The sequence below is a fragment of the Seriola aureovittata genome, chromosome 13 (genome assembly GCF_021018895.1).
Source record: "Seriola aureovittata isolate HTS-2021-v1 ecotype China chromosome 13, ASM2101889v1, whole genome shotgun sequence".
In the NCBI taxonomy this organism is placed as follows: Eukaryota; Metazoa; Chordata; class Actinopteri; order Carangiformes; family Carangidae; genus Seriola; species Seriola aureovittata.
In genome coordinates this window covers 25,963,465-25,987,797 of record NC_079376.1, presented here as the reverse complement: position 1 = coordinate 25,987,797, position 24,333 = coordinate 25,963,465, and the positions used below count along the sequence as shown (strand labels likewise).

Below are 24,333 nucleotides of genomic sequence, written 5' to 3'. Positions count from 1 at the left end.
GCCAGCATGTAGGAGCCAAAGTTTTTATGTCAAGATATTGCAGATATTATGTTGCCATAGGATGTTTAATTAGGGCCCGAGCATCGACTGGTGTGACGACCCTCTTGGAATTGCTCCGTTTATTATTATTCCTGAGTGAAAATCTTTATCATGCTCATTAACTCATGAAACTTGGACATGCGTCAGGCCTGGTGAAAATTAATATGTTTTATGGGTCTTGCACATGGGTGTGGCATAATGTCTCGATGGTGTCCCCTAGAAAATTTTAACAAAGGAACCCTCGCCCTGTGTTTCACCTTCATGTGTGAAATTTGGTAGGCACATCTAACATGCCAAGACCTACAAAAAGGCCTCCTGCACCTCTATACTCTAAACCCAACAGGAAGTCAGCCATTTTGAATTTACTCTTTACGAATTAAAGACGTCATACTTTGAAAGCACAGTATGTAACTTCTGCCACAAGTGGTCTCTCAATCAAAACAATAACAGAAGATGGTGTTGGGTGATGTTACGAAAAAGTGTGGGATCATTGGAGTTGTTGTCTTCACTACCATTACCGTAAGCTTCTCCTGGTTTGGATTCCTTCAGTATCAGTCGTTCAGGAAATCAAACAATCAAACAGACTGATTATACCGTAGTTTCCCTTTTAAAGTCAGTGTTTCACTGAAGCTGTACAGCGGACAGAGTCTCAGGGAAGGGCCGGGAGCTGAGACTGCTGCTAACCTTTGTTTTGATTTCTTCTCTGATAATTTATGAACCAGATGTTAAGGTTTTTACCGGTAGACAAATTCTCCAAGGAGCTGTGCTCCTCTCGATAACAACCGCACCAGGGGATTAAACTGGTAGAAACACCCATTAAGCAATTTCACATTAATAATCAGTAATTTGGTACGGCTCACCTGGTAGAGCGCATACCACAAAGGTTTAGTCCTGCCCACAGCAGCCAAGGTTCCAGTCCGACCCATGGCCCACGTCCTCTCCTCTCTCTGTCTTCCTGACTTTCCTGTCTCTGTCACTGTAGCGATCCGAATAAAGGCAAAATGCCCTAAATATAACTTTTTAAAAAATCAGTGATTCACTGACGCTTGTCAGTGGACACATGACATCTAGTAGTAGCCGGAAACTGAGACTGCGTACCTTTGATTCTTAAATAGGGTATGAACCAGACGTAAAATGGGTATTTACCAGCAGCTGAATTATCTGCACTGATCTTCTTCTGTCCATAAAAAACAGACCAGGGATTTAAAACAGGTAAATGAATGAAGCATTTTCACTTTTTTAAAAATTCAGTGATTTGCAGATATGCTTCACTGGACAGGGAGTAGCTGGAAACTGAGACTACTTACCTTTGTTTCTTTAATAAATTATGAACCAGACATTCAACAGGTTTTTCCCCAGCAGCTGAATTATCCACAAAGGGTTCCCTCCTCAATAACAAAGGGACCAGGTTGAATTTAGTGGGCACTTTTCAGGCGTTGTACTCCTCCTAGAGTCCGCAATTTTGAATTTACTTTGAAAGTTTGGCCCATGTTTTTGCTATTGAACTCCTCCTACTGTTTTAATAAGACCATTTGAGATGCTAAATTGTGAAGCTTTTTCACGGTTGTTGTCGGCGTGTCTGTGGCAGCACAGCAAATTTTATAACTCCAATATTTATTGTCCAATGTGCCCAAATTTGACCAGAAAATGCATAACCACATTATGATGCTTAACTGTGAAAATTGTTTTGCCTCCTGCTAGCACCCCTGACATTCGCAAGGGTGCAAGGGCCTGCTTAACGCTACTTGCAGCTTTAATTTGTTCTTATAATTGTATATTATAATTGTCCAGACCCTTTTTCCCATGGTTCCCCTTTACCACTCCTTATGTTGAATGTTGGCAGAGCTCAGGTAGGCCCAGGAAGAGCAGTACATAGATTTTTGACAGCACCTTTTTGTCAGTTTCTCCAGTCCATCTGAAGGCGTAGGCTAGAGCACCTTTATTTTTCTTTTAACTGTTGTGGTGGAACAGATTATGTTTTCAAAATAAATATTCTTTACCTTTACTATCGGATCCCCTTGTTTCCTTGGTTGGACGGCAGTCCGGAGCGCATCTGGCTGCATGCATCAGACCTGGAGCCTCAAGGCAGGTTTGGATCACAGGATTGCCTGTATAAAAAATGACAAACGATGTCTTCGTTGGCCATATTACCTGAATGTTGCACTACATCAGTCTGTGTGACCATGTTTTGGTTAAATTAAAGCTGAGTTACAGATGGCGCAGCTGGACAAAGCTGGACCGAGTCGATACATCGTAGCAGTTAGTGTGGACTTTGACTGTTTGGGTTGCTGAGGCTGAGGCTGCTGCTCCTGCTAATGCCAGTGATGCTGCAGCACAGCACTGAGTAAATGATACTATAGATGGTTATAAATAATACAATGTGACTGTGGAGAATTTGACATGGGTATTGTAGCATCATCATTGCTGATTTGTAATACACTGATGATTCAAGGCAGTTAATAATTCTACTATCATCATATTGTCTTTTTACATCTTTGTGATACACTATGACTTTCTTTTGAGATGATTTTGATACATGGGCACAAAGTATCACCAGTCCAATGTTTATAGAGACGCATGACAGATATTACATTGTTAATAATTATTGTTTTATTCTAAAGAGTTTTTTTCTCAGTTTCTCTTGTGTGTACAGTGAGTTGTCCCACAACAGTTTTACTGTTGCTGTTTACTGTTCTGTTCTATTTCCTCAAATCAAGAACGAGGCTTTTATTTAACTCAACTACAGAAGGTAACAGGTCTTTATTTCCAGTTCCCTCTGTCTGATATGTTCAATTGGTCACACCCGTGCTGCTATGGATGGATTCGATCCCTAACCCTGTTAAAGTTTCTTCATTACAAAAATGTATACAAACTCAATACTTCCTGTAACCTTTTCAAATTAAAAGCCCTGTAATGTTTCAGTGACCCTAAAAAGACCCTTTATTTCTTAACAGGACTTTTATTGCTGTTCTGATGAGCTGCAGTAAGCGTATTGTCCTGGCTTTCTCCCAGTGCTGTCGATGGTCAATTCAGCCATGGAACAGTCTGTAATACAATGATAAAGTCAGAAATTGACTTTCACTGTCAGTGCTTGCACTCCTGTGAGAATAGTTTGTTTATTTATTTTTTTAGACAGTCTGTATCATATGAGGATTAATTGTCACCTCAGGATCTGCAATAATTAGTCGAGTTAATTGATTGGTGTACAGACAGAAATTTAATATTAATAATATAAGCAACTATTTTGATAATTGTTTGTTTTTTTTTGTTTTTTTTTTAAAGATGAAATACCAAAAATTAGCTGGTTCCAGATTTAATTGAATGCTTTTCTATCACTATGACTAGACTGGATATCTGAGTATCTGATACTGGACTTTGAGTACATAATAATAATAACAATAATAATAATAATAATAACAATAATAATAATAATAATACATAATAACAACCAGTCTTTTCTGACACTTAATAAGAGCAACCGATTAATCAGTTAATTGAGATACTAATGGGTAAATTATCTGATAATGAAATACAGCTGTAGTGTAGTGGGTGTTGGACTGTGAGGTTTGGATGGTAGAGTGATTTGTTTAATAATGTTTCTCTTAGTTTACTGTTTTTGTGTTTTGATATCTTTTTATTTTATTTCACCTAATGAAATATATATTGTTTTATTTTCTCATCTCATTATTGATGTATTATCCTCAATGCTTTAGCAGTATTTTACACCTGATATTCATGCCAATAAAGCTTACTGAGATACACTAAATTGTATTGACAGAGAGACCGAGAAAGATAGAGACAGGGACAGAAACAGAGACTGAGAGAGACAGATAGAGACAGAAAGAGAGAGAGAGAGAGAGAGAGAGAGAGGGAGAGAGGTTTTTAAGGAAGGTACATTCAGGTCAATTCAATTCAAAGCCAATGTGACAAGCTAATTTTCCAGCCCGGTCATCTGAGGAGGAGAGAGGAGGTGGGGACAGAGTGAGGGGCTACACAAGGAGGGAAGTGTGTGTGTGTGTGTGTGTGTGTGTGTGTGTGTGTGTGTGTGTGTGTGTTAAGAAAGGAGATGTATCAAAGATAAGGGGACAGGACACACACACCACACACACATGAGCCCTCCTTGCTCAGTCTCTATCTCAACCCAAGTGCACACAGAGCTCTCTCTCTCTGTGTCTCCCCCTCCCTCTGTGTGTGTGGGGGCTTATTTTACTATATTCGTAGGGTCCGACAAACGGGGCCCCTCTGTACTTGTGGGGTCGGACAGCTTTGTGGGGACAAAAATGATGGACCCCACAAGTTTAAATTTTTTAATTTAGATCTGAGACAAGTTTAGATTTTGGGTTGGATTCACTTCTCCCAACATTCGAGGGTGTGTTCCAGATTCAAGGCAGGAACTTTCCACAGGAACCAGGAACCTTTTGAGGAACTATGCGTGTTTCCACCGCAGGAACCAGGGTCTAAATTTAATTCCGGGGTAATTGATCAACCCCCAAAAAAGTCCCTGGTCGGGGGGTAGTACTTTCCAAAGGTTCGGGAACTTTGGGGGGTGTGGTCTGCAGTTCTGAATAAAACTTTATTTCCAGCTGACCTCTGTCTTGCGTAGCAAAATGTATTGCTATGCTGATTCCGTCCTCTCAGCCATGACCTCATCCACAGTTTTTTGTCTTGTATTTTGTTTTTCGGGGCAAAACATAACACACACAAATTCAACCAGCTGATGATGACTGGCGCTTCCATGTTTCATGCAAGTTTCTGTGAGATCCCAAGCCCCGGGAATTGCCGTTCTGAAATGGTTCAGTATAAATAAACAGAGAAATGTAAAAAAAAAAAATACTACAGTTTTAGTAGCGTTCAGGTGCTGGAGCTGTTTCTCTGCTTTCAGTGTTTAAGCTAAATGAGGCTGAACCCATCTCTCCCCCACACAACACACACACACACACACACACACACACACACATTTGGCTACTTCCAACCCACATCCTCTGTCTCTCCACGATGGACACATGATGGATGACCCTTGTCTTTACATGCTAATGCATCAAGAGCTCACAGAGCAGTGCTCTCTCTCTCTCCCTCTGTCTTTCTCTCTCTCTCTCTCTGTGTGTGTGTGTTTGTGTGAGAGAGAGAGAGAGAGAGAGAGAATTTTGGAATTAAGAACTGACTTGTCCGTTCAATATCCACTGTGTTCGTGTCTTCTAACATAACAACATGCGTCTCCCTTTTTCTTTCTTTCTTCTTCTCTTTCTGTTTGTCTTTGAGCATCATCAGTAGAACAAAGGGGTAGTGGAAGAGAATAGTTAATTGATGGCCGGATGGCATTGTTCTGACGGATTATTTTGCTCATACGTTTCTTATATAAAAACCCCATATGAATGTTAATAAGGTAAAAAAAAAAAAAAAACGTGGTGTGTTTTAGTAAGAAACGTGATAGCTGAGCTTCACCTTGTGTTGTGTGTGTTCTGCTCCTGACAAACAGAAGCTGAAGATTATACTTGAGAAACCTGAGAAAACCTTCAGGAGTTACCTTTAGATTCTGTGTTAGCTCTGAATGAATTGTCTGACCATTACATAATGTTTTATTTCCAATAGCAACAACGAAGTGGCTTCTTCTCTATAGCAACATTGGGAGAGGCTCATGGGTAGTGTATTATTTAGAAGCAAACTGATGGACAGTGACATGATTTATCGGAGACAAAGCTGTATGCCTCGCAGCTTTGTGAAATAATCCAGAAGATTCCCGTGTTTCAGTGGGTGTCATTAAAACACAACTTGACACCAACGTGAATATTAACCCCCTTTTATACTGGACAAAAAAAAACATGCCGACACCTGGCTTTTGTTGTCACCGTGAAAGGGTCCAGTCAGCATTCACTCCTGGGTCACATGACTCTGCAGTCAGGGGGTACGTATTGGCTCCAGTTCTGATCAGCAGATGACATGACACCCCGGGTGAACATGCTCATATTCTGTGATGTTACATATTTCAGCGAGCAGCTCACTCTTTGAATCTGTTTGTGTTTGTGTGCATGCTCTGGAACTGCATGTGATTGACGTTGCCGCCTTTGCAGTCCGCAAATCCTTTGCCCAGTTCTTTCTGATGGCCCAGAAATTTTTGTGGCAGAATTTTCAGTCGTGAACTTTACTTGTGGTGAAAGAACAGAGCAGCAAGACACAAAAGAGGACTTTTAGCTCTTGGCTTAGGCCCCATGTTTAGTTCCCGTGGCCTAATAGTCCTTGGAAATATTCTGTCTATAAGGGCTAAATGCCAGTAGCCATTAACATCTTGTTAGACAGACAGAGAGACTGACTGACTGACTGATTGATGACCCCCCACCCCACCCCACCCCCTCCACAGACACACACACACACACACGCGCACATGCACACACACCTCCCCTGATAAGAGAGAGTCAGACAGAGCAAAGATAATTGTTTCTGGATGTGTGAGTGTGTGAGAGATACAAGCCTGGTCACTTTGTTTAACTTGACAAGCATGATCCTCCACACTCACTTGTACAGATGAATCAGTGTCATTGCTGGACACGCTGTATTAACACACACACACAGACACACACACACACGCACAGAGCAGCTACTCACCTCCAGAGGTGAGATATGATGTGACCACTCTATTTTACCCTGAGGTGTGTGTGTGTGTCTGTGTGTGTTCAGGAGGTGATGTGTTGGATGATGTTAGTATGAGACACAATGTCAAAGGAGTTCAAATACCATATCAATGTATTTTAGCCTGTCGTAGCATACTTCCAGGCAGGATAGGACATTTTAAATTTTGTAAATTTCAAATCTCAATGTCATAGCTGTCTGAAACTTCCTTCAGTTAAACATAAAACTGCATTATTAGATTTTTTTTAGCATTTTAGGAGCAATTTAACCTGATTCAACCAGTTTCATTGACTGTTTCCACCAGCACTGTGAATGTTTAATGACTGTGTACACAAAAGACACAAAAGTATTATTATAATTTGTGTGATATCAGCTCAGGGACACAGTGTTTGTCGAGACTTGTTGCTTAAATGAAGATCAGATCCCAGTTTGTGACCCGTCAATGCAGAAAACCAGGTCATTCAGAGGGATTCACTGACTTTTTCTTCCCACTGTACAAATTCCACCGAACTCCTCTCTCTCTCTCTCTCTCTCTCTCTCTCTCTCTCTCTCTCTCTCTGTTTCTCTCTCTCTCTGTCTCTCTCTCTCTCTCTGTCTCTCTCTCTCTCTCTCTCTCTCTCTCTCTCTCTCTCTCTCTCTGACTCCCTCCTGCTTAAGCTCAGGGCAGTTTGTAAATGGCTGTGTTAGGTGGCGGCTGTGGCTTTAAATGGAGAAACCGGTGCCATCGGTGTACACACACACGCACACACACGCACACACACACACACACACACCCTGTTTCAGGCCCAAATTGATGAGGCAGATTTATGACGGCTGCTGGCCACAACAAATTAAGTTGACAGTGATGTATGGGGGGTTGGCGAGTGTCACACTGCACTAACGGACCACACACACACACACACATACATGCCCCAGCAGTGGCCCCCTACTCCCAGACCTTCTTGTTAGGCGTCCCTGTCAGCCCCCCCCTCAGCATGCCTGCATAATAAAATTCCTCACACTGGTGTTCCTCACTTGGTGTTTTTTTTCTTTCTCTCTCTCTTTCCTCACATCCACCTTCTTCCCTCCAGACTCATCCTGCCGCCAGCAAACTGGCCCTGAAGGACAGCTTCACATTTGATGACTACAGGTCAGTGTGGGAGGGTGGGGGATGTCCTCGGCCTCTTTTCAGACTCCTCACATCTTCTGCTTGTTTATATGTGTTGTGCATGTGAAGTGGAACAAATGCTAAAGAATCACCTTGGTTCATATTTTTACAGTTTTGTGCATCTTTCCCATCAGTAATGATGTACACTGCAAACTGTGACAATGTCTGAAAGGAATCTGATGGGGCCAGTCAGACACCACTGACACAGTCCAAATTAAAGCTTTAATTTACTCACATCTTAATGTGACTAAATCACTTAGACTTGAGTATTATTGCATGTAAAGCTGGATCTGGATCTGTACATTAAGGTGTAGCTTCAGGCTAAAGATGTTACAGCAGCTACAGGTTTATTGTGTTTCTGACGGAGGGTTTCTGGTGGACATTGTTGAGAGATGAGACAACTTTAAAGGTTCTGTAAATTATCGTCACTGCCACTAGATGTCGCACTAGACCACGAGCATCTCACACCAAAACAAATGCTTCGTCAGCCACACCTTCACGCTCTCAGTCAGTAATTTGTTACAGAGCCCAGTAAAATCGTCCACTAAACACACAACAAGAAGCTCAACTGAATAAAGTTTCCCTGTAAACATGAGAGCCAACAAAAACAATCTAACCACAAGCATTAGCCCCATGCTAGCATTGCCATCATATGCTTCATGGTAATAAGTAAGCCAGCTAGCGATAACAACATTTGCCAAACAAATTGATAATATTGGTAACAGCAAGTTAGCGAACGTTATCATGACTACAGCCGTCACTAATGAAAACAGACATATAACATTATGAACCATCAAGTTACTGACACATGGAGGAAAAGAAAAACCAGTTCTGAGTAAAGCTGGACCCTGTAGCAGCTCGTAGGGTTCTCCTCTCAGTAAACCAGACCAGTATTGGCCCCATGGTTGGACTGGGAAACAAATTCAACCTTGGACTTATTCACTGGGACTGTCCACACAAATGATACTGCTGAAGCCGATAACGACACTGAAGGAGCCAGTAAACACTTGAAAAACTTTATGGATGTTTTGACAGTCCACTGGCCAACCTGAATTTGAGCCAGTAGTCCTCATGACCAGTCCACCTGTGCTCTGGTCCGATGTCTTTCTTTGTGTGAGGCCTTTTTAGATGAAAACGTGGTTTCTTCTTCAGTGGAGGAAATTCTTGCAGGTCACTTTCACCTGAACGTTGCATACTGCACTTTGACATCTCACCTGTGGGTGTAGCCTGTGTGTTCATAAACATAGGGAGGACCATCAGTTTAACAACTGGAACACATGCACTAACATGCACACGTACATGCACTCACCTGCAGACGGTACCAGAAGAACAGAGAAACTTGGATTACAACACACACAGAGGGGGTGTGGCTTCATTTTCTGCTCAGGACTCCATAACTTCACTATATCTTTACATAGAAAAAAGCTGTTTGCTACTGTATTATTGTTTAAAATCTGGTTTGCAGAACACACATGTAGCAGAGACAGGTCCACAGCAAACCCTCTGCACCACATCCACCAGTCTATCACAGTCAGTGGCCACTGAACAGAAAGTGTCATACTCAGTAATGAGACATGGTGACACACCGAGTGTAGCTCACACTCACTCTGTATCACAAAGTAAATAAAGACTAGCACAGATACTGTGGGAATATCATTACAGCAGCACACAGCCTGATCATGTCTGATACAGGCTTCTCCCTCCATTTTTATCTCCTCTATTCTCCCTCCTCTCTCCATTATTACCTCCTCTATCCTCCCTCCTCTGTCCATCTTTATCTCTCTCTCCCTCTCTATTTTTATCTCCTCTACTCTCCCTCCTCTCCATCTTTACCTCCTCTTTTCTCCCTCCTCTCTCCATCTTTACCTTCCCTGTTCTCTCTCCTCTCTCCATATTTACCTTCTCTGTTCTCCCCTCCGCTCTTCATCTTTATCTCCCTCTCTCTCTCTCCCTCTCTCTCTCCCTCCTCATCTGATACAACTTTCTCTACATATTGATACCAGTGTTGAATTGATGAACTTCCCTGTCCTGCTGTTGACCAGGATCATATGATCCCTGTCAGGAGAGTAAATTAACACCACTGTACTGAGCAGTGGTTGTTTCATGTGTGTGACAGGTGGGCGGTGTCCTCGGTGATGACCCGTCAGAACCAGATCCCCACTGAGGACGGCAGCCGGGTCACTCTGGCCCTCATCCCCCTGTGGGACATGTGTAACCACACTAATGGACTGGTAAAGTCTTGGACAGACACACACACATACACACACACTCACACACATTGTTTTACACTGAAAACTCTGGATATTTTGTTATGATAAAATGTCATGTTCTAGAAACATATGGTTTCAATATCATGAGAAGGTTGTTCTTCTTCTGAACATTAAAACTGGGACAGGTTGGATTAGTAAAGGTGATTGTTTTTCTGCAGATCACCACCGGCTACAACCTGGAGGATGATCGCTGTGAATGTGTGGCGCTGCAGGACTACAAGGAGAACGAACAGGTTACTACTGCTTTATTGTCTGTGTTGCCTCTCTCTGTTTCCACACACAGCTCTAACACGTCTGTAGTTAAGTACAAGAAGGACAGAGCCAGGTAAAAGTATCTTGCTGGAGAAGATTCAAAGGGATGGAGAGAGAGTTTCCCTTCTCTCACATTACACACTTTAAAGTGACTTTGAAACTCCATTAGTTTGGATGTTTTACCATGTTGCAGTTTGCTACAAAGATTGTTTAGGATCAGAAATCACAGGTTTCAGTGATGTTGATGACTGATTGTCTGTTATAACTGTCCATAGAAATTATATAGAGATGATGCTCCCAGTACAATTTTTTTTTAATACCTTTTTGTCGTAGTTTTTATATGTACAAAATACAGAAAATACGTAGAGAAGGACAAAAAAAGAAATGGAAAAAATATATAATTTATACAGAACATCAACAGCACAAACAAACAAATGAAATAAATAAAGAGGAAAAAAACTGCTCTCACACACATACACCAGTATCCACAATCAGGTTCCACAGATAACATTTTCAGCATTTTTGTCAAGCTCCCAGTACTAATAACATTAGACCTTGCCTGATAATCATCACATGTAGACTTCAGTATCAAAGTACTGCAGGTGATTGTTGCCTCTGTGGTTACAGTGCAAAAAAGATCTAATAGATAAGAGCTAATAGTTAATGCAGCATGACTTTCCAGGGTTCACAGTTGGCAGGATTTAAGTAAATATAGGCTTAAAAAAGGGGTCACAGCCCATCAACATGTTTGGTATTTTTTTATGTGGGAATGAATTGTCTCAGTCCTTCTATGGGCTGCCTGTCTTTATGTGTCTTTATGATTTTATTATGTCCTTCCTGTAGATCTACATCTTCTATGGCACAAGATCCAATGCTGAGTTCGTCATCCACAACGGTTTCTTCTTCCAGGACAACGCCCACGACAGAGTCAAGATCAAGCTAGGGGTCAGCAAGAGCGAACGCCTCTATGCCATGAAGGCCGAAGTGTTGGCACGAGCCGGCATCCCAGCGTACGTCCAACCTGCTCTTTATGTCACTGTTTATTAGCTTTTTGTTTGCAGTGGAAGGACAAATGTCCCTCTTCTTACCTACAAACACAGTGTCTGCTCTCATGAGGGACTGAATCTGCAAACCTGAGCCTTTTACTCTGAAGTCTTTAATATGGGTCAAGGGGAGCTCCAGGCTCGTGACTAACTCCATGTACCCTTCATAAAGCCACGGCGCACTTTGTCTTCCAACAGTAGATTTTTCAACCAATTAGGCTCCCCTTTGGCATAATTGAAACACATAATATAAATGTTGCAGCAGGTCTCTTTTTTTCATCCCTCCCCACCAAGTATCAATTTACCATCAGCCCCAACACTTTCATCACCAAGAAGCTCAATCATTTTATCATTAGCCTCTTAATTTTATGCAGCATTCTCTGCTCGGCATTTTTAATCAGACGCCTTTTAATCTCTTATTGATGACAGTCTAAATCTCAACAGTGGAAATTAAATGAAACAATCCCCGTTGTTGCTGGGGCGCTCTATTAAATTGACAGATATGCTTGTAGATCATTTTCAAAGGAAACAGCTCTGCGCTCGGTGTCAGGGCCGCGCTGAGATGTCGAGCGGCTGCTATCATCACACTCCTCACTCCTTCTGCCTCCACTGCATTTCTTTCTGATAAGTAGGAATAAATGAGCACTTTTTGACTGTTCGTTTACAAGATGTAATAAGTTCATGTTTTATCCAGTACATCTACAACGACCTTTTAAACACACAATACAACCCCTGGTACAAAGAGTTAACCTCCCTGAGCTGGCTGCTCCGCTGGAGGAATGGACAGAGGGGTAATCTCATAGGAAGAGAGGAGAGGCGGCTGTAATGTGTTTGTGTGGTGTAATAACGTCGACCCTGTGCTACCCATCACCACATCGATCACTTTGCTCAAGCAGGAGGAAAAATTGTCCTCTCTAAAATTAGCTCAGTGTGTAATGGGATGATGTGGAGTCCAGGATCACACTTGTTCTTCAAGCTGCTAGACTAATATTATTTTCAGTGATAAAACAGAGAGGCCAGGATTCAATCTGATATGTCCTCACTCTTACATTTTAGACTCTGTTACAAAATAAAACTTATTTGTGTGTGAAATCTCAAAATTTCACATTTATTTTTTTTTTTTTTTGGCTGGAGCGCAACAGTAAGACCAGCCCTATAATCTGGGAAGTTGGGGACTGACTGACTGAGTGATGATATTTCCACCACTGGTCAGTGGAGTGCTGAGCAGCAGTCTACTGAGCCGCTCTGGTTTTCCGGCTGCTCGGGAACTGCAGGGAAGAGGAGGAGCGCTTCTAATATACTTAGCCTCGCCTCCATTACAGCAAATAAACTACTTTAATTCCATGTATCATTATTACTAAGGGAGGCAGAGGAATAACTAAACATAAGACACACTGAGCAGAGAGAGCAGGAGAGAGAGAGAGAGAAGTCATCGGTAATGAGGCTTCGTACTAATGACTATGACCAACTCTACATATCAAACAGAGGGAGTTAGACATAAAGACCTGCCTCTAATAAAAGTCTGTGACGTTCTGGAGTTGAAGTAAATAAAGACTAAACTATTGTGGTGTGATAATTTCACAGTAAATGCAGCTGACATCACAGCTCATTCTTTGTCTTTGATTTATGTGCTGGTGATTTTGTCAGACGACATCGTGGTTATAAAATTAGGGTTTGACCATAGGTGGTCCAGACATATACTAGATTTAGATTTACTTTTTATTTGATAGTAATTACAGCCCCACCCTGTGTCCCTGCAGCCTAGAGTTAAGAACAAACAACCAAACAACATCATCAACATCAACAAAAATAAAAAAAAAGCCAAATGAATATTAGGAAATGTCATATACAGACGTGTGGTGTCATGTTGTTGTAGTTGTAGCGCTGCTGCTTTTACTGGATTGTAAGGAGGTTCTGATAAGTGTTTGACCTGAAATACAGGATCCATAGTTTGACTACGCCCCCATAGACAGCACTGCTCATATTATTTGTTTCCTCTGTGGCTTAATTATACAGACTCATGAAGAATTACACAGAGAAGACCTGAGGTGGTCTCACTGTTAGGAAGTGCTTCTGTCAGTTCAGACTGTCGAGGTGTTTATTGTGCATGTGTTCAAGTATTTAATTTCTCCTCTTGTTTTCTGAATGGGTTTATTTACATGTGTATGCTGTTGTGTTTTCAGGTCCTGTGTCTTTGCTTTGCATTGTAATGAACCCCCCATTTCAGCCCAGCTCTTGGCCTTCCTCAGAGTCTTCTGCATGACAGAGGGTAAGACACACACACACACACACACATACACACACACACACACACACACACACACACCCACAGTCGGATATCAGCAGTAGGACTTTCCCTGTGGAACCTCTAAGCCACAAACCTGCTAACGTACTCTAAAACAAAGCATGCCACAGTTTGTGACGCTCCTCTGGGACCGTTGTCAAGTGACTGCTTCCTCTGCACGCAGCAGAGGCAAAGAGACAGAGAGAGAGGAGGAGGAGAAGGTAGAGAGGAAGGAGAGGGGAAGAGCAAGACCTGTCCATTCCCAAGCTGCTTAATTGATCAAGGCAGGCCACCAGATGTGTGGAAGGAGAAATCCACTGGGGCTTTGCAATATTCATCGGCATATATGCAGAACGGTGCCAGTGTCATAAATCCCCAACCACACAAGGCCACATCCTCCTCTGTCACAGGACTCATCTTCACGACCCTGCTTGATATATTATTCACTTTTTCTGCTGCATGTTAATCTTTAAAATGGCCCCAACGCCTTAGTGTGTGTGTGTGTGTGTGTGTGTGTGTGTGTGTGTGTGGGGTGGGGTGAGGGTGGTATCATCTCTTGCACGTGTGTCTATGTGTGTCAACATTTCATAACAGATGTGACATGATGGAATGGTGTGCACACACACCGGGGCGCTGCACTTCTCCTCTTTCATCTTCCCATGTAAGCAAGCTCAGATCAGAGGCAGCAGGATAAAGATCGGCTCTGACTTCTTTACAAGTTGTGACCAAAACTCTGTTCATGATTCATGCGGACAGTGAGGAAGGTCAGACTGACTGGTTTAGCACTCTGTGACTTCCTGATGTCTTCTGTGCCGTCAAAGAGAAGATTGTTTCATCTCTGTGTGTCCAAAAGAAAAGATCATTTATCACTTACAGTACATTTACACCGCTAATACGTCTTAGTTTTAAAACACATCTCTTGTTCTGTGTTTCCTCCTGCCGTCCACACAACTCCTAAAACAGAGACTTACAGAAACTCTGCTGGACCTGTTTTATTTTGAAAACTCTGGGGTTGTGTTTTATTATGAACACTTTGGGGTTGTGTTGTAGTCTGGATGGACAGAAACTGAGACCTTTGGAAAAGATGACGTAGACGCGGCCACTCCTGATTGGGTCTCATCAGCCTCTGAGCAACTGTCTTTGCTGTTCCTCGAGTATTTTGTGCAACTAATCAACTGCAGAGTAGACCAGTGTGGGCTGGTGCTATGTTATGCTGTATATAACTGCTCAAGTAAAAATGAAGGGAACACTTGATCATCACAGTATAACATCAAGTCAGTTAAACTTCAGGGAAATCAATTTGTCCATTAGGAAGCACAAGTGATTGTGAATCAATTGCACTTGCTTTGGTGCAAATGAAAGTGACAACAGGTGCAATGGAGAGGCAAAAGCAAGACAACCCCCAAAAAGGGAGTGGTTTTACATGTGGTGGCCAAAGACAGTTGCTCTCTGCTGATGCTTCCTCACTGATTCTTCTCTAGTTTTGTGTTTTACAAGTGTCTTTGTCACAACTGGTAGCATGAGGCGGTACCTGCAGCCCAATCAGGTTGCACAGGTAGTCCAGCTCCTCCAGGATGGCACATCCATATGTGCAGGCGCAAGAAGGTTTGATTTGTCTCCCAGCACAGTCATAAGAGCATGGAGGAGATACCAGGAGACTGGCCGTTACACGAGGAGAGCTGGACAGGGCCGGAGAAGGGCATCAACCCAGCAGCAGGACCAGTACTTGCTCCTTTGTGCGAGGAGGAACAGGAGGAGCACTGCCAGAGCCCTACAACATGACCTCCAGCAGGCTACTGGTGTGCATGTTTCTGACCAATCTGTCAGAAACAGACTCCATGAGGGTGGCATGAGGACCCAACATCCTCTAGTGGGACCTCTCGACTGGAATTCACCAGAGAACACCAGAAGTGGCAGGTCCGCCATTGGCGCCCCGTTCTCTTCACGGATGAGAGCAGGTTCACACTGAGCACATGTGACAGGCGGGAAAGAATTTGGAGATGCCATGGTGAATGTTATGCTGCCTGTAACATCATCCAGCATGACTGGTTTGGCGGTGGGTCAGTGATGGTCCGGGGAGGCATATTCTTGGAGGGTCGCACAGACCTCCATGTCATAGCCAATGGCACCCTGACTGTTGTTAGGTAACGGGATGAAATCCTCAGAGTGATTGTCAGACCTTACGCTGGTGCAGTGGGCCCTGGGTTCCTCCTGGTGCAGGACAATGCCCGGCAATCATGTGTGTAGATAGTTCCTGGATGATGAAGGCATTGATGCCTTTGACTGGCCCTCATGTTCTCCTGACCTAAATCCAATTGAGCCCCTATGGGACGTTGTGTATCGGTGCATCCGATGCCAGCAAGTACAGCCACAGATTGTTCAGGAGATCCCCCAGGACACCATCCACCGACTCATCAGGAACATGCCCAGACATTATTGGGAGTGTATACAGGCAAACAGGGCCATACACACTACGAAGTCACATTATGAGTTGCCGTCATGAAAGTTTCAATTTACAATTGTGATTCCAGCTCTCAATGAGTTGATGATTTTGGTTTCCATTGATCGTTATTACATCATTTTGTTCTCAACAAATTATACAATGTACATCATTGTACAAGATTTTCACCTTGAATCATTTGTTCATCAAGATCTGATGTGTGATTTATGTGTTCCCTTAATTTTTTTGAGCAGTGTATATGCCATCAGGGAATACCATTTCCATGAAAGAGAGTACTTGGTCTGTAACAATGTTTAGGTAGGTGGTACGTGTCGTAACATCCACATGAATGGCACGACCCAAGGTTTCCCAGTAGAACATTGCCCAAAGCATCAAACTGCCTCTGCGGGCTTGTCATCTTTCCATAGTGCATCCTGATGCGAACAGTTCCCCAGGTTAGCGACGCACATGCATGCAGCCTTCCACATGATGTAAAAGAAAACGTGATTCATCAGACCAGGCCCACCTTCTTCCATTGGTCTGTGGTCCAGTTCTGATGCCCATGTGCACATTGTAGGCACTGTTGGTGGTGGATAGGGCTCAGCATAGGCCCTTTGACAGGTCTGTGGCTATGCAGCCCCACACTCAATAAGCTGCAATGCACTGTGTGTTGTGACACCTTTCTATCAGAAACAGCATTAACTTTTTCAGCAATTTGTGCTACAGTAGCTCTTCTGTGAGCTCGGACAACACAGGCAAACCTTCGCCCGCCCAAGGCATATCAATGAGCCTCGGGCACCCATGACCCTGTTGTCCTTCCTTAGTCCACTTTTGGTAGGTACTAACCACTGAACACTGGGAACACTCAACAACACCTGCAGTTTTAGAGATGCTCTGACCCAGTTGTCCAGCCATCACAATGTGGCCCCTTTTTTTGTTGGGGCTTGTTGCAAACAAACATGTTCCTTTACATCTGGAGAATATAATTTGTAGGTCGGGGCGTCTCTATAGCACCACAACGCTTATGGTGCTAACAATGTAAAACAATGTTGTGAGACATTTTACCTTTATCAAAAAAAAATTGCAGCTCCTGCGATGTGCATATTGCACTTAGCCATGTTGTGATTTCGAGTATATTTCGATGATGAATTTTAAAAACATTGTTTTTTCATTGTTTTTTTTTTTTTTCTCATGTTAAGGCCTATTACTGTGATAAACCAGTGATAGCAACTTTTATGTTGATGCAGGACCACATCAAATACTTGTCACTTGCTATCTCAGTCTGATTAAAAGATCATATCATATCTATGGCAAAAACTGTAGAATCAGAATGGATAGCTAGTTAGCAACAAGAAAGAAATTCAAAGGAAAGAGTCAAGAGACAGATGGTGAATGGACAAGTCAGACAACAAAGAAACACTGAGTTTCCTCTGATTTCAGTTCAGTCCTGAATGTTTGATCCTCATCATTAAAATAAAAAGTGCTCTGAGAAGACAGTATTTGACCTCTGTATTGTTACAGGGTTGGATGTGGGCCGCCAACATTCCTGAGATTTTCAAGTGGACCATGAGTTGGAAAAGGTTGGGAACGACCAGACTAGACAACCTGCTTCTTGTTTACACCGGCTCACACATTCCCAATGTACCTCAGTATGGTCAGTGGTCATGTGATATCCATTTTCAGGTGTGTTACTATGGACACAGATTATTTGTGATACGGAGCTAAAATCTTTTTGTTTTAAAATGAAAACATAATAGTGTGAATATAGCTTGAATGTGTTCATTATATCTAAATCCTTTCAAATCCCTTCATTAAATATAAATAGGTTTAACTTTTAACTAAACTAAAGTTATAAGTAAGAGAAACTGAAAGAAACACTACAGTAACCGATTCATTGTTCACTAAAAATTAGATGAATGCAGCATAATGAAATGCTGAATACATGTGTCTGACACAATGAAATGACCGGTGTGAGCTACTTTATCCATAGATTTCAGGGGTGGTCCTGGTTCAGAGTTGTGATGTCAATATTATTCAGTGTAGCTGCAGATCCACTTCCAGTGTTCCTCAGTATTTGTGCTCATATTTAACATATTAGATAATCTTTTCTTTTAAACAAAGGGGGAAAGATTAAAGATTTGATACATCTGTTAGATTTCGTCCACACTACTACGTTTTCATTTTAAAACAGTGTTGTCAAACAAAAATTATCTCTGTCCAGACTAACACACCTGAAAACACATATCACATGACCATTCACGTACACTGAGCATGTGCGAGCTGGTGTAAACAGGAAGCAGATTGTCTACTCTGAAGTTGTTAAGTCACACAAAATACACTGAACGAGGAACAACAAAGACAGTTGCAGCATTAAAATACGGACTGTAACTGAACAACAGCTGCTGGCAAAGACAACAAGATCAGTAACACTGTAATTCATTATCATGTTGTATTCGCCACTGGTAGTCCAGGCTGATGAGAGCCAATCAGGAGAGACCATGGGTGTCTACGTCATCGTTTCCGAAAGTCTCTGTTTTCAGTACTCAAAAGCGAGCAATGTGGACGTCAGGAGTAAACATAGCAAGAGTTGTGTTTCAAAACGAAAACATAGTAGTGTGGACTTAGTGGCAGAGTTTAGCAGTTCTGGGTTTTTCACCAACTAAGAATCACATACAAAATGGAAGCACCCATCTGTTCCCAACCCTAGATACAACATCGACCTGAGTGTAGTCAGGCACAGGGGAACTAACAGCCCATCCAACAACTCCAAAACAATTCACTGGAAGATCCTAGACCCCTCTGTTGGTCTCTGACACACTGAGAAGACATCAGTCTGGTCTCATCATCTCATCTGAATCAGGGTCCATTTGGTTCAAAGAAACCAAGACCCAGCACCTGAGTCAGGTGGAGACCAAATGATTTCCAAGTGGGTCAGGATGAGGTCTAATATGTTTAATACCCAGGTGGACCCGAGCAGACTTTCTACCAGCTCTGATCACTTGGTTGGACATCATCACAGGAGAGTGGGAGAAGAAACGACTGCATTGATTCTTCTTATCCCTGGCTTCTGGTTGACAGGGGAGTATCGTCATGCTGTCAGTGCTGGTGGTCTCTCGCTACCTGGACCTGTTCAGACCTCTTCTGACGACAGATCGAGTTCATTCTGTTAAAAAGTAAATGTATGCATGCTGGGTTTGGGTTTCCATGCATCTGTTTGGGATCAGGTGCAGAGCGCTGGACCCATGAAGACCTCCACACGAAAACCCAATGTCAATGGGAAGATGAAAACCTTACCATAAAATCACTGTCTTACAGGCCCAGTACCTGCTGTGGTCCACTTCCATGTCACATATTTCCCAGACTCTTCTTGCAGCTGGTCTTTGGTTTCTTTTGAAGAGATGCTAACATTTATCTTAATTTCAGAGGAGCTGAAGGACTACCTGCTTGGAGATCGTGCCATTAATAAGATCTTCACCCTGGGCAACAGTGAGTTCCCCGTCAGCTGGGACAATGAGATCAAGTTGTGGACTTTCCTGGAGACCCGAGCTGCTCTGTTGCTCAAGACCTACAAGACCACATCAGAGGTCAGTCGGTTGGAGCCAAAGTTATGTTGGAAGTTGTGGTCTGAGGTTTCTGACTGCAGATCAATTTGACGGTTTTAAGGGTTCTGTAAGTTTGTATGAAGAGTACGAACACCTTCTGAAAGGCCACAATCCAAGACATGATTGTCAGCATGTTGAGTCTAGAAAGTTTAAAAAACATATATGATGCATTGGGGGAAAACAGGTCCCCAATCTGTTTGAAGATCCAACAAGAACTTATCAGAATCAAATGTGTGAAACTGAATTAGCACCACCTCTGTTTTGCTGCCTTCTTATAACCTTTTGTCACCTTTCTCTCCTCTTTTCTTCGCCGCTGATCTCCTGGCCTGGTCTCTTGCAGGAGGACCGTTCCATGCTGGAGAAACCGGATGTCTCTGTGCACTCTCGTGTGGCCATCCAGCTCCGCCTGGCTGAGAAGCAGATCCTGGAGAAGGCGTCAGCCAGCGGACGGGCCAAACGTCTGCATTTCCAGAAGAAGCTGGAGGAGGGCGCGTCGTTGCCTCGCTATGAGGAAAGTGATATCGCTTTGCTGGAGAATACTGACGCAGATGCAAAGCTTCCCATTATCCTGCACAAGCTGGAGGAGGTGGAGGAAGGCCAGGAGATCCAGGTGGAGGAGCACAGTCACCTTCTGAATGGGGAGAAGGTCGTGTACGGGATGGAGGCTAATGGAGAGCCAGTGCAGGTGGAGACCAAGGCGAAGGTCAGCAAAGATGTTCAATCAGCTTTGGACTCGAATGGAAGTTCAACCCAGAAAGGCCAAAGGGACGTGGCCGAGCGAACTGAGGAGAATCCCAAAGAGAATGGTGAATAAATATATTCCAAGTGCAGCGACAGCCCATGCTATTTATTTATTTTTGTGTCTCTTAAATGACTCAGAAATATAGAAGCAGAAAAAAAAGAAAATAGAAAGTTGCAGAACTTTTTGAACTGTGTGGTCATCCAGCGTGGCTTTTAGTTGTCTGCTGCTGAACTTAAATACTGCAAGTCTGTCCCTCAGCCTTCTGTGCAGAACAGGTTCATATTAATATTAGCTTTTGTTTCAGTTTGAAATGTAGGTTTCTCTTCAAAGTGTTTGTGGCCTACAGCTTAGGGAGAGCGGGAGTGGGAGGGGTGCAGAACAGGTCCCAGCAGAGAGTTAGAAGTTGAAGAGAAGAAAAACCAAAATGGAGTTAGGTGAATGTTATTTCCATGAAGCCAAAACCTCTGGAATCCTGTGATCGGTTGGTTTATTGCTGCAGTTTATTTTATGTGTGTCCAGTATGTTTTGAGTTGACAATCTTATTGTATTCTAGTATTTTGGGTTGTGCTGCTGAGTTAAGACCATCACGGACCTCTGTTCCCTTTTTTCTGCTTCAAGCTGAACAACTGAAGGAAACAGAAACTGCTCTCATAGCCTCTAAGACTAACACTTTGTTTTTGACAGGCCAAAATGGAAGATGCTTTTTTGCTTTCTCAGTGACACGTTTGATCTCTACTGTCAAATTGCACATTTTCAGTCATTACGTAGCTGCAGCCCTTCACAAACAAAATCATTTTGTTTCCTTTTGTGTTCTAAAAGTATCTTTATGAATGTAGTGAGTTCGTGTTAGAGGGAGCGTCTGTGGACATCACTTAAAGGGACTGATGTGTGGCTCAGCGGCCAATGGTGTTGCCCCTGACAAAGACAGGGACTTGGTGAGACACAGTGAGGTGTATTTTTGTTTGACCGCCTTAAAACGAATTTCAAGATGACACTTTTTGTATGAAAAAAAGGAAGCACTGTCAGGAGGTTGTTACTGTCTTTTGGTTGGTGTTAACTGCAGAGGTGGCCTCAGTCACTCTTGACTGTGCAATGATTCAAAGACCCACAGTGGAGCTACTTTGTGCCTCAACACAGGAACACAGTTTGTATGTTTTTGACTAAATATTCACAACACATCACAACACCTGCCTACTGGTTTATTTCTGAACTTTCCGTCACATTTCATCTTCATCAGAACATGTAGTGGTTGGCTAAAGTGTTGTCATGTGACCCGAGTATGGAACCTGGTCAGGTGATAACAAGTGGTAATATATGGGGCTGCCTCCTGAAAGCTGATCATTGAAGTATCGGTGGTTACCCCTCGAGTCGACTCACGTTGTGTCAGTGGAATCACGGAGACAGAGTGACCGGTTTCAGCTGGTTCTGGTCTTTGTTCAGACATGCTCAGCTGAAACTTAGTGAAACTAAGGAACCCGCTTTTAAACCACACACGTCTTGACTTCGCAATGTATTTGACATTAGATGTTACGGTGGCCGACAAGGGCAAAAATGCTGCCAAGGCCCAAAACACTTCCATTAGGAGAAACAAGCTGCAAATACAGAAGCGATGCAGATTCAAAAACACATGCAAAAATACGAAACAAATACAAGAACAGAAACATGCTGAAAATGAAAAAAACGTGCTGCAGGAAGGCAAAACGAATGCATGAACAGCAAACATGCTGCAAATACAGAAACCATGCAACAACACAAACATATGAACCTCCAAAACAAATACAACAGGAAAAAAGACAACACAACAGAAGTGCTCCAGGCCTCTAGGGGGAGCGCTACTTGTAAAACCCATGGACTGTGTATAAGCTAACGCTAACACTTGTTATGTTTTCTGTTGCTCTTTTATAATATTGTAAAAACTATGGCCAAATGTAAAAAAAGAACACAAACCTTTTAAAGTCATCTCATCTTTCTTCCCTCATATTCTCTTGCTTGGTCAAAGGTAAAAGGTCCAGTCGTAGGTCTGGCCTCTCAGTCGAAGCTCAAGCTTGTGCTCAAGGTGTTCCACTGAGAGCTCCCCCTAGAGGCCTGGAGCTCTTCTGTTGTCAATATGCAGTGGTTTTTCTGTTCCTGAGTTTTGTATTGTTTCTGTATTTGCAGCGTGTTTGCTGTTCATGTATTAGTTTTGTCTCCCTGCAGCACATTGTCTCATTTGTAGCATGTTTCCGTTGTTGTATTAGTTTTGTATTTTCGTATGTTTTTGAATCTGCATCTTTCTGAAATTGCAGCTCATTTCTCCTAATGGAGGTGTTTTGGACCGTTGCAGCGCGTTAGCCTTTGTCAGCCACTGTAAGATCTCCTTTCCAGACGTCCCCTGACCCCATGACTTTGACCCTGTCGTAGTCCTCTAACCAATCAGGATTAAGGGTTAAAGGTCATGGAGCGGGATAAGTGGACAACCATCTCTGAACAGAGGCCAACCATACGACTGCGTGTTAGCATGTGACCCAAGTTCCATATTTACTGTAGGTCACATGATGATGTCTAAACTAACCCTAGGAAAACTGAGCAAAGTGCTGATGAAGACCTTGAGGTGTGGTTGAAAGTCACGGGAGTGTACCTAAGTGTAAACTACTGTTCCCAAAAGAATGGACTGTCCCAGTTCCTAGAGTTCTAATGTTCCACTGTAGGTCACACACAGGTGAGTGATAAGCAGGTCCGGACCGTCATCTTTTCTTGTTCCTATGAAAATAAAAGACCTGCTGCTCACATTTTCTCAGTGTGGTGTCTCTAACAAGAAAGTTTCTATTACACTAAAAATGAAATATGCACTAAACTCCTATACCGTATAGATCTAAACTCTTACAGCCTCATCTTTAACTGAATCATATACTGTAACATTACATTGTTCAGACTGAACTGACAGATTTCAGTGGCCATTGCTTCACAAAGTTTTCTGATTCCACCAATCAGAAACGACCTGTAATGACACTGCGCACACACACACACACACACACACACACACACACGTCCTGTTAAGTTGCAGCCGTTCGCATTTTTGCTTCATCTTGCTTGTGCACACGTCACAAATGAACGGAGCTTGTTTGACACCTTCTTGTTCATGTCACTTCCTATTCTTCATACACTGAACAAGAATAAATAAGCCTGTATCAGAGTTTGTTAAATGTATCTTTAATTGCACCAAAATGATGATTTTAAAACGTGAAGTCATGCTGAGTCGTCACAGTTCTCCTCAACAGCTGAAGGCACTGCACCTTCAAGCCTTGCTGTGTTCAGATGTGTGTGTGAGGTAGAGCTGGAGTCAGGAGGCAGTCAGCATAAAGCAGCTGGGCTCACTCATGGACACACTGTCAATTATCTGAATCACTAACTATTAACACTAATAATAATTCGCTAGATGATTTAATCCGCCAACCGTTTTTTTTTCGTAAATCATTACATCACATAATTATCAGAAAATAGCTCTCACAATAACTCTCACATCAGAAAACCAGCAAACATTTATGTGGGGAATTTTGGTTTGTTGACGATGTTTTGTCAAACGACTGATCGGTTAATCAATTAATTGTCTTTCCTCTTATTCCCACATCAACAGAAATGTGATAATGGGAGTTTGGGTTTTACAATAGTTGCTTAAAGCTCCTTATTTTTTTTGTTTGAAGCTTTGATCCATTTAAGAACCAAAAACCATCTCAATGTAGTTTTACATCTCCTCTCTCCGGCTTCTCTCTGGAGCTCTAGTAACAAAAGGTTGTTGAGCCAATCAGAAGAGAGGAGGCTCTCAGTCTCTCTTCTGATTGGCTGAGTTTTCTGAGTGATCTAATAAAAATAAAGCAGATTTCAGGGACTCAGAGAAACCAAATCCTGCAAGG

At 42.6% G+C, this 24,333-nt stretch overlaps 1 protein-coding gene across 1 annotated transcript in view; it reads left to right on the top strand.

Moving 5' to 3' along the window:
* setd3 (SET domain containing 3, actin histidine methyltransferase) overlaps positions 1–23,209 on the top strand; it is a 41,205-nt gene extending 17,996 nt beyond the window's left edge. The window contains exons 7-13 of the mRNA XM_056393728.1: positions 7,734–7,792; positions 9,927–10,041; positions 10,239–10,313; positions 11,176–11,342; positions 13,559–13,644; positions 19,523–19,683; positions 20,042–23,209. Of these exons, the coding sequence (XP_056249703.1) occupies positions 7,734–7,792; positions 9,927–10,041; positions 10,239–10,313; positions 11,176–11,342; positions 13,559–13,644; positions 19,523–19,683; positions 20,042–20,515 (1,137 nt within the window). The 3' untranslated portion in view covers positions 20,516–23,209. The remainder of the gene's footprint in view (positions 1–7,733; positions 7,793–9,926; positions 10,042–10,238; positions 10,314–11,175; positions 11,343–13,558; positions 13,645–19,522; positions 19,684–20,041) is intronic.
* Positions 23,210–24,333: the final 1,124 nt, after the last annotated feature.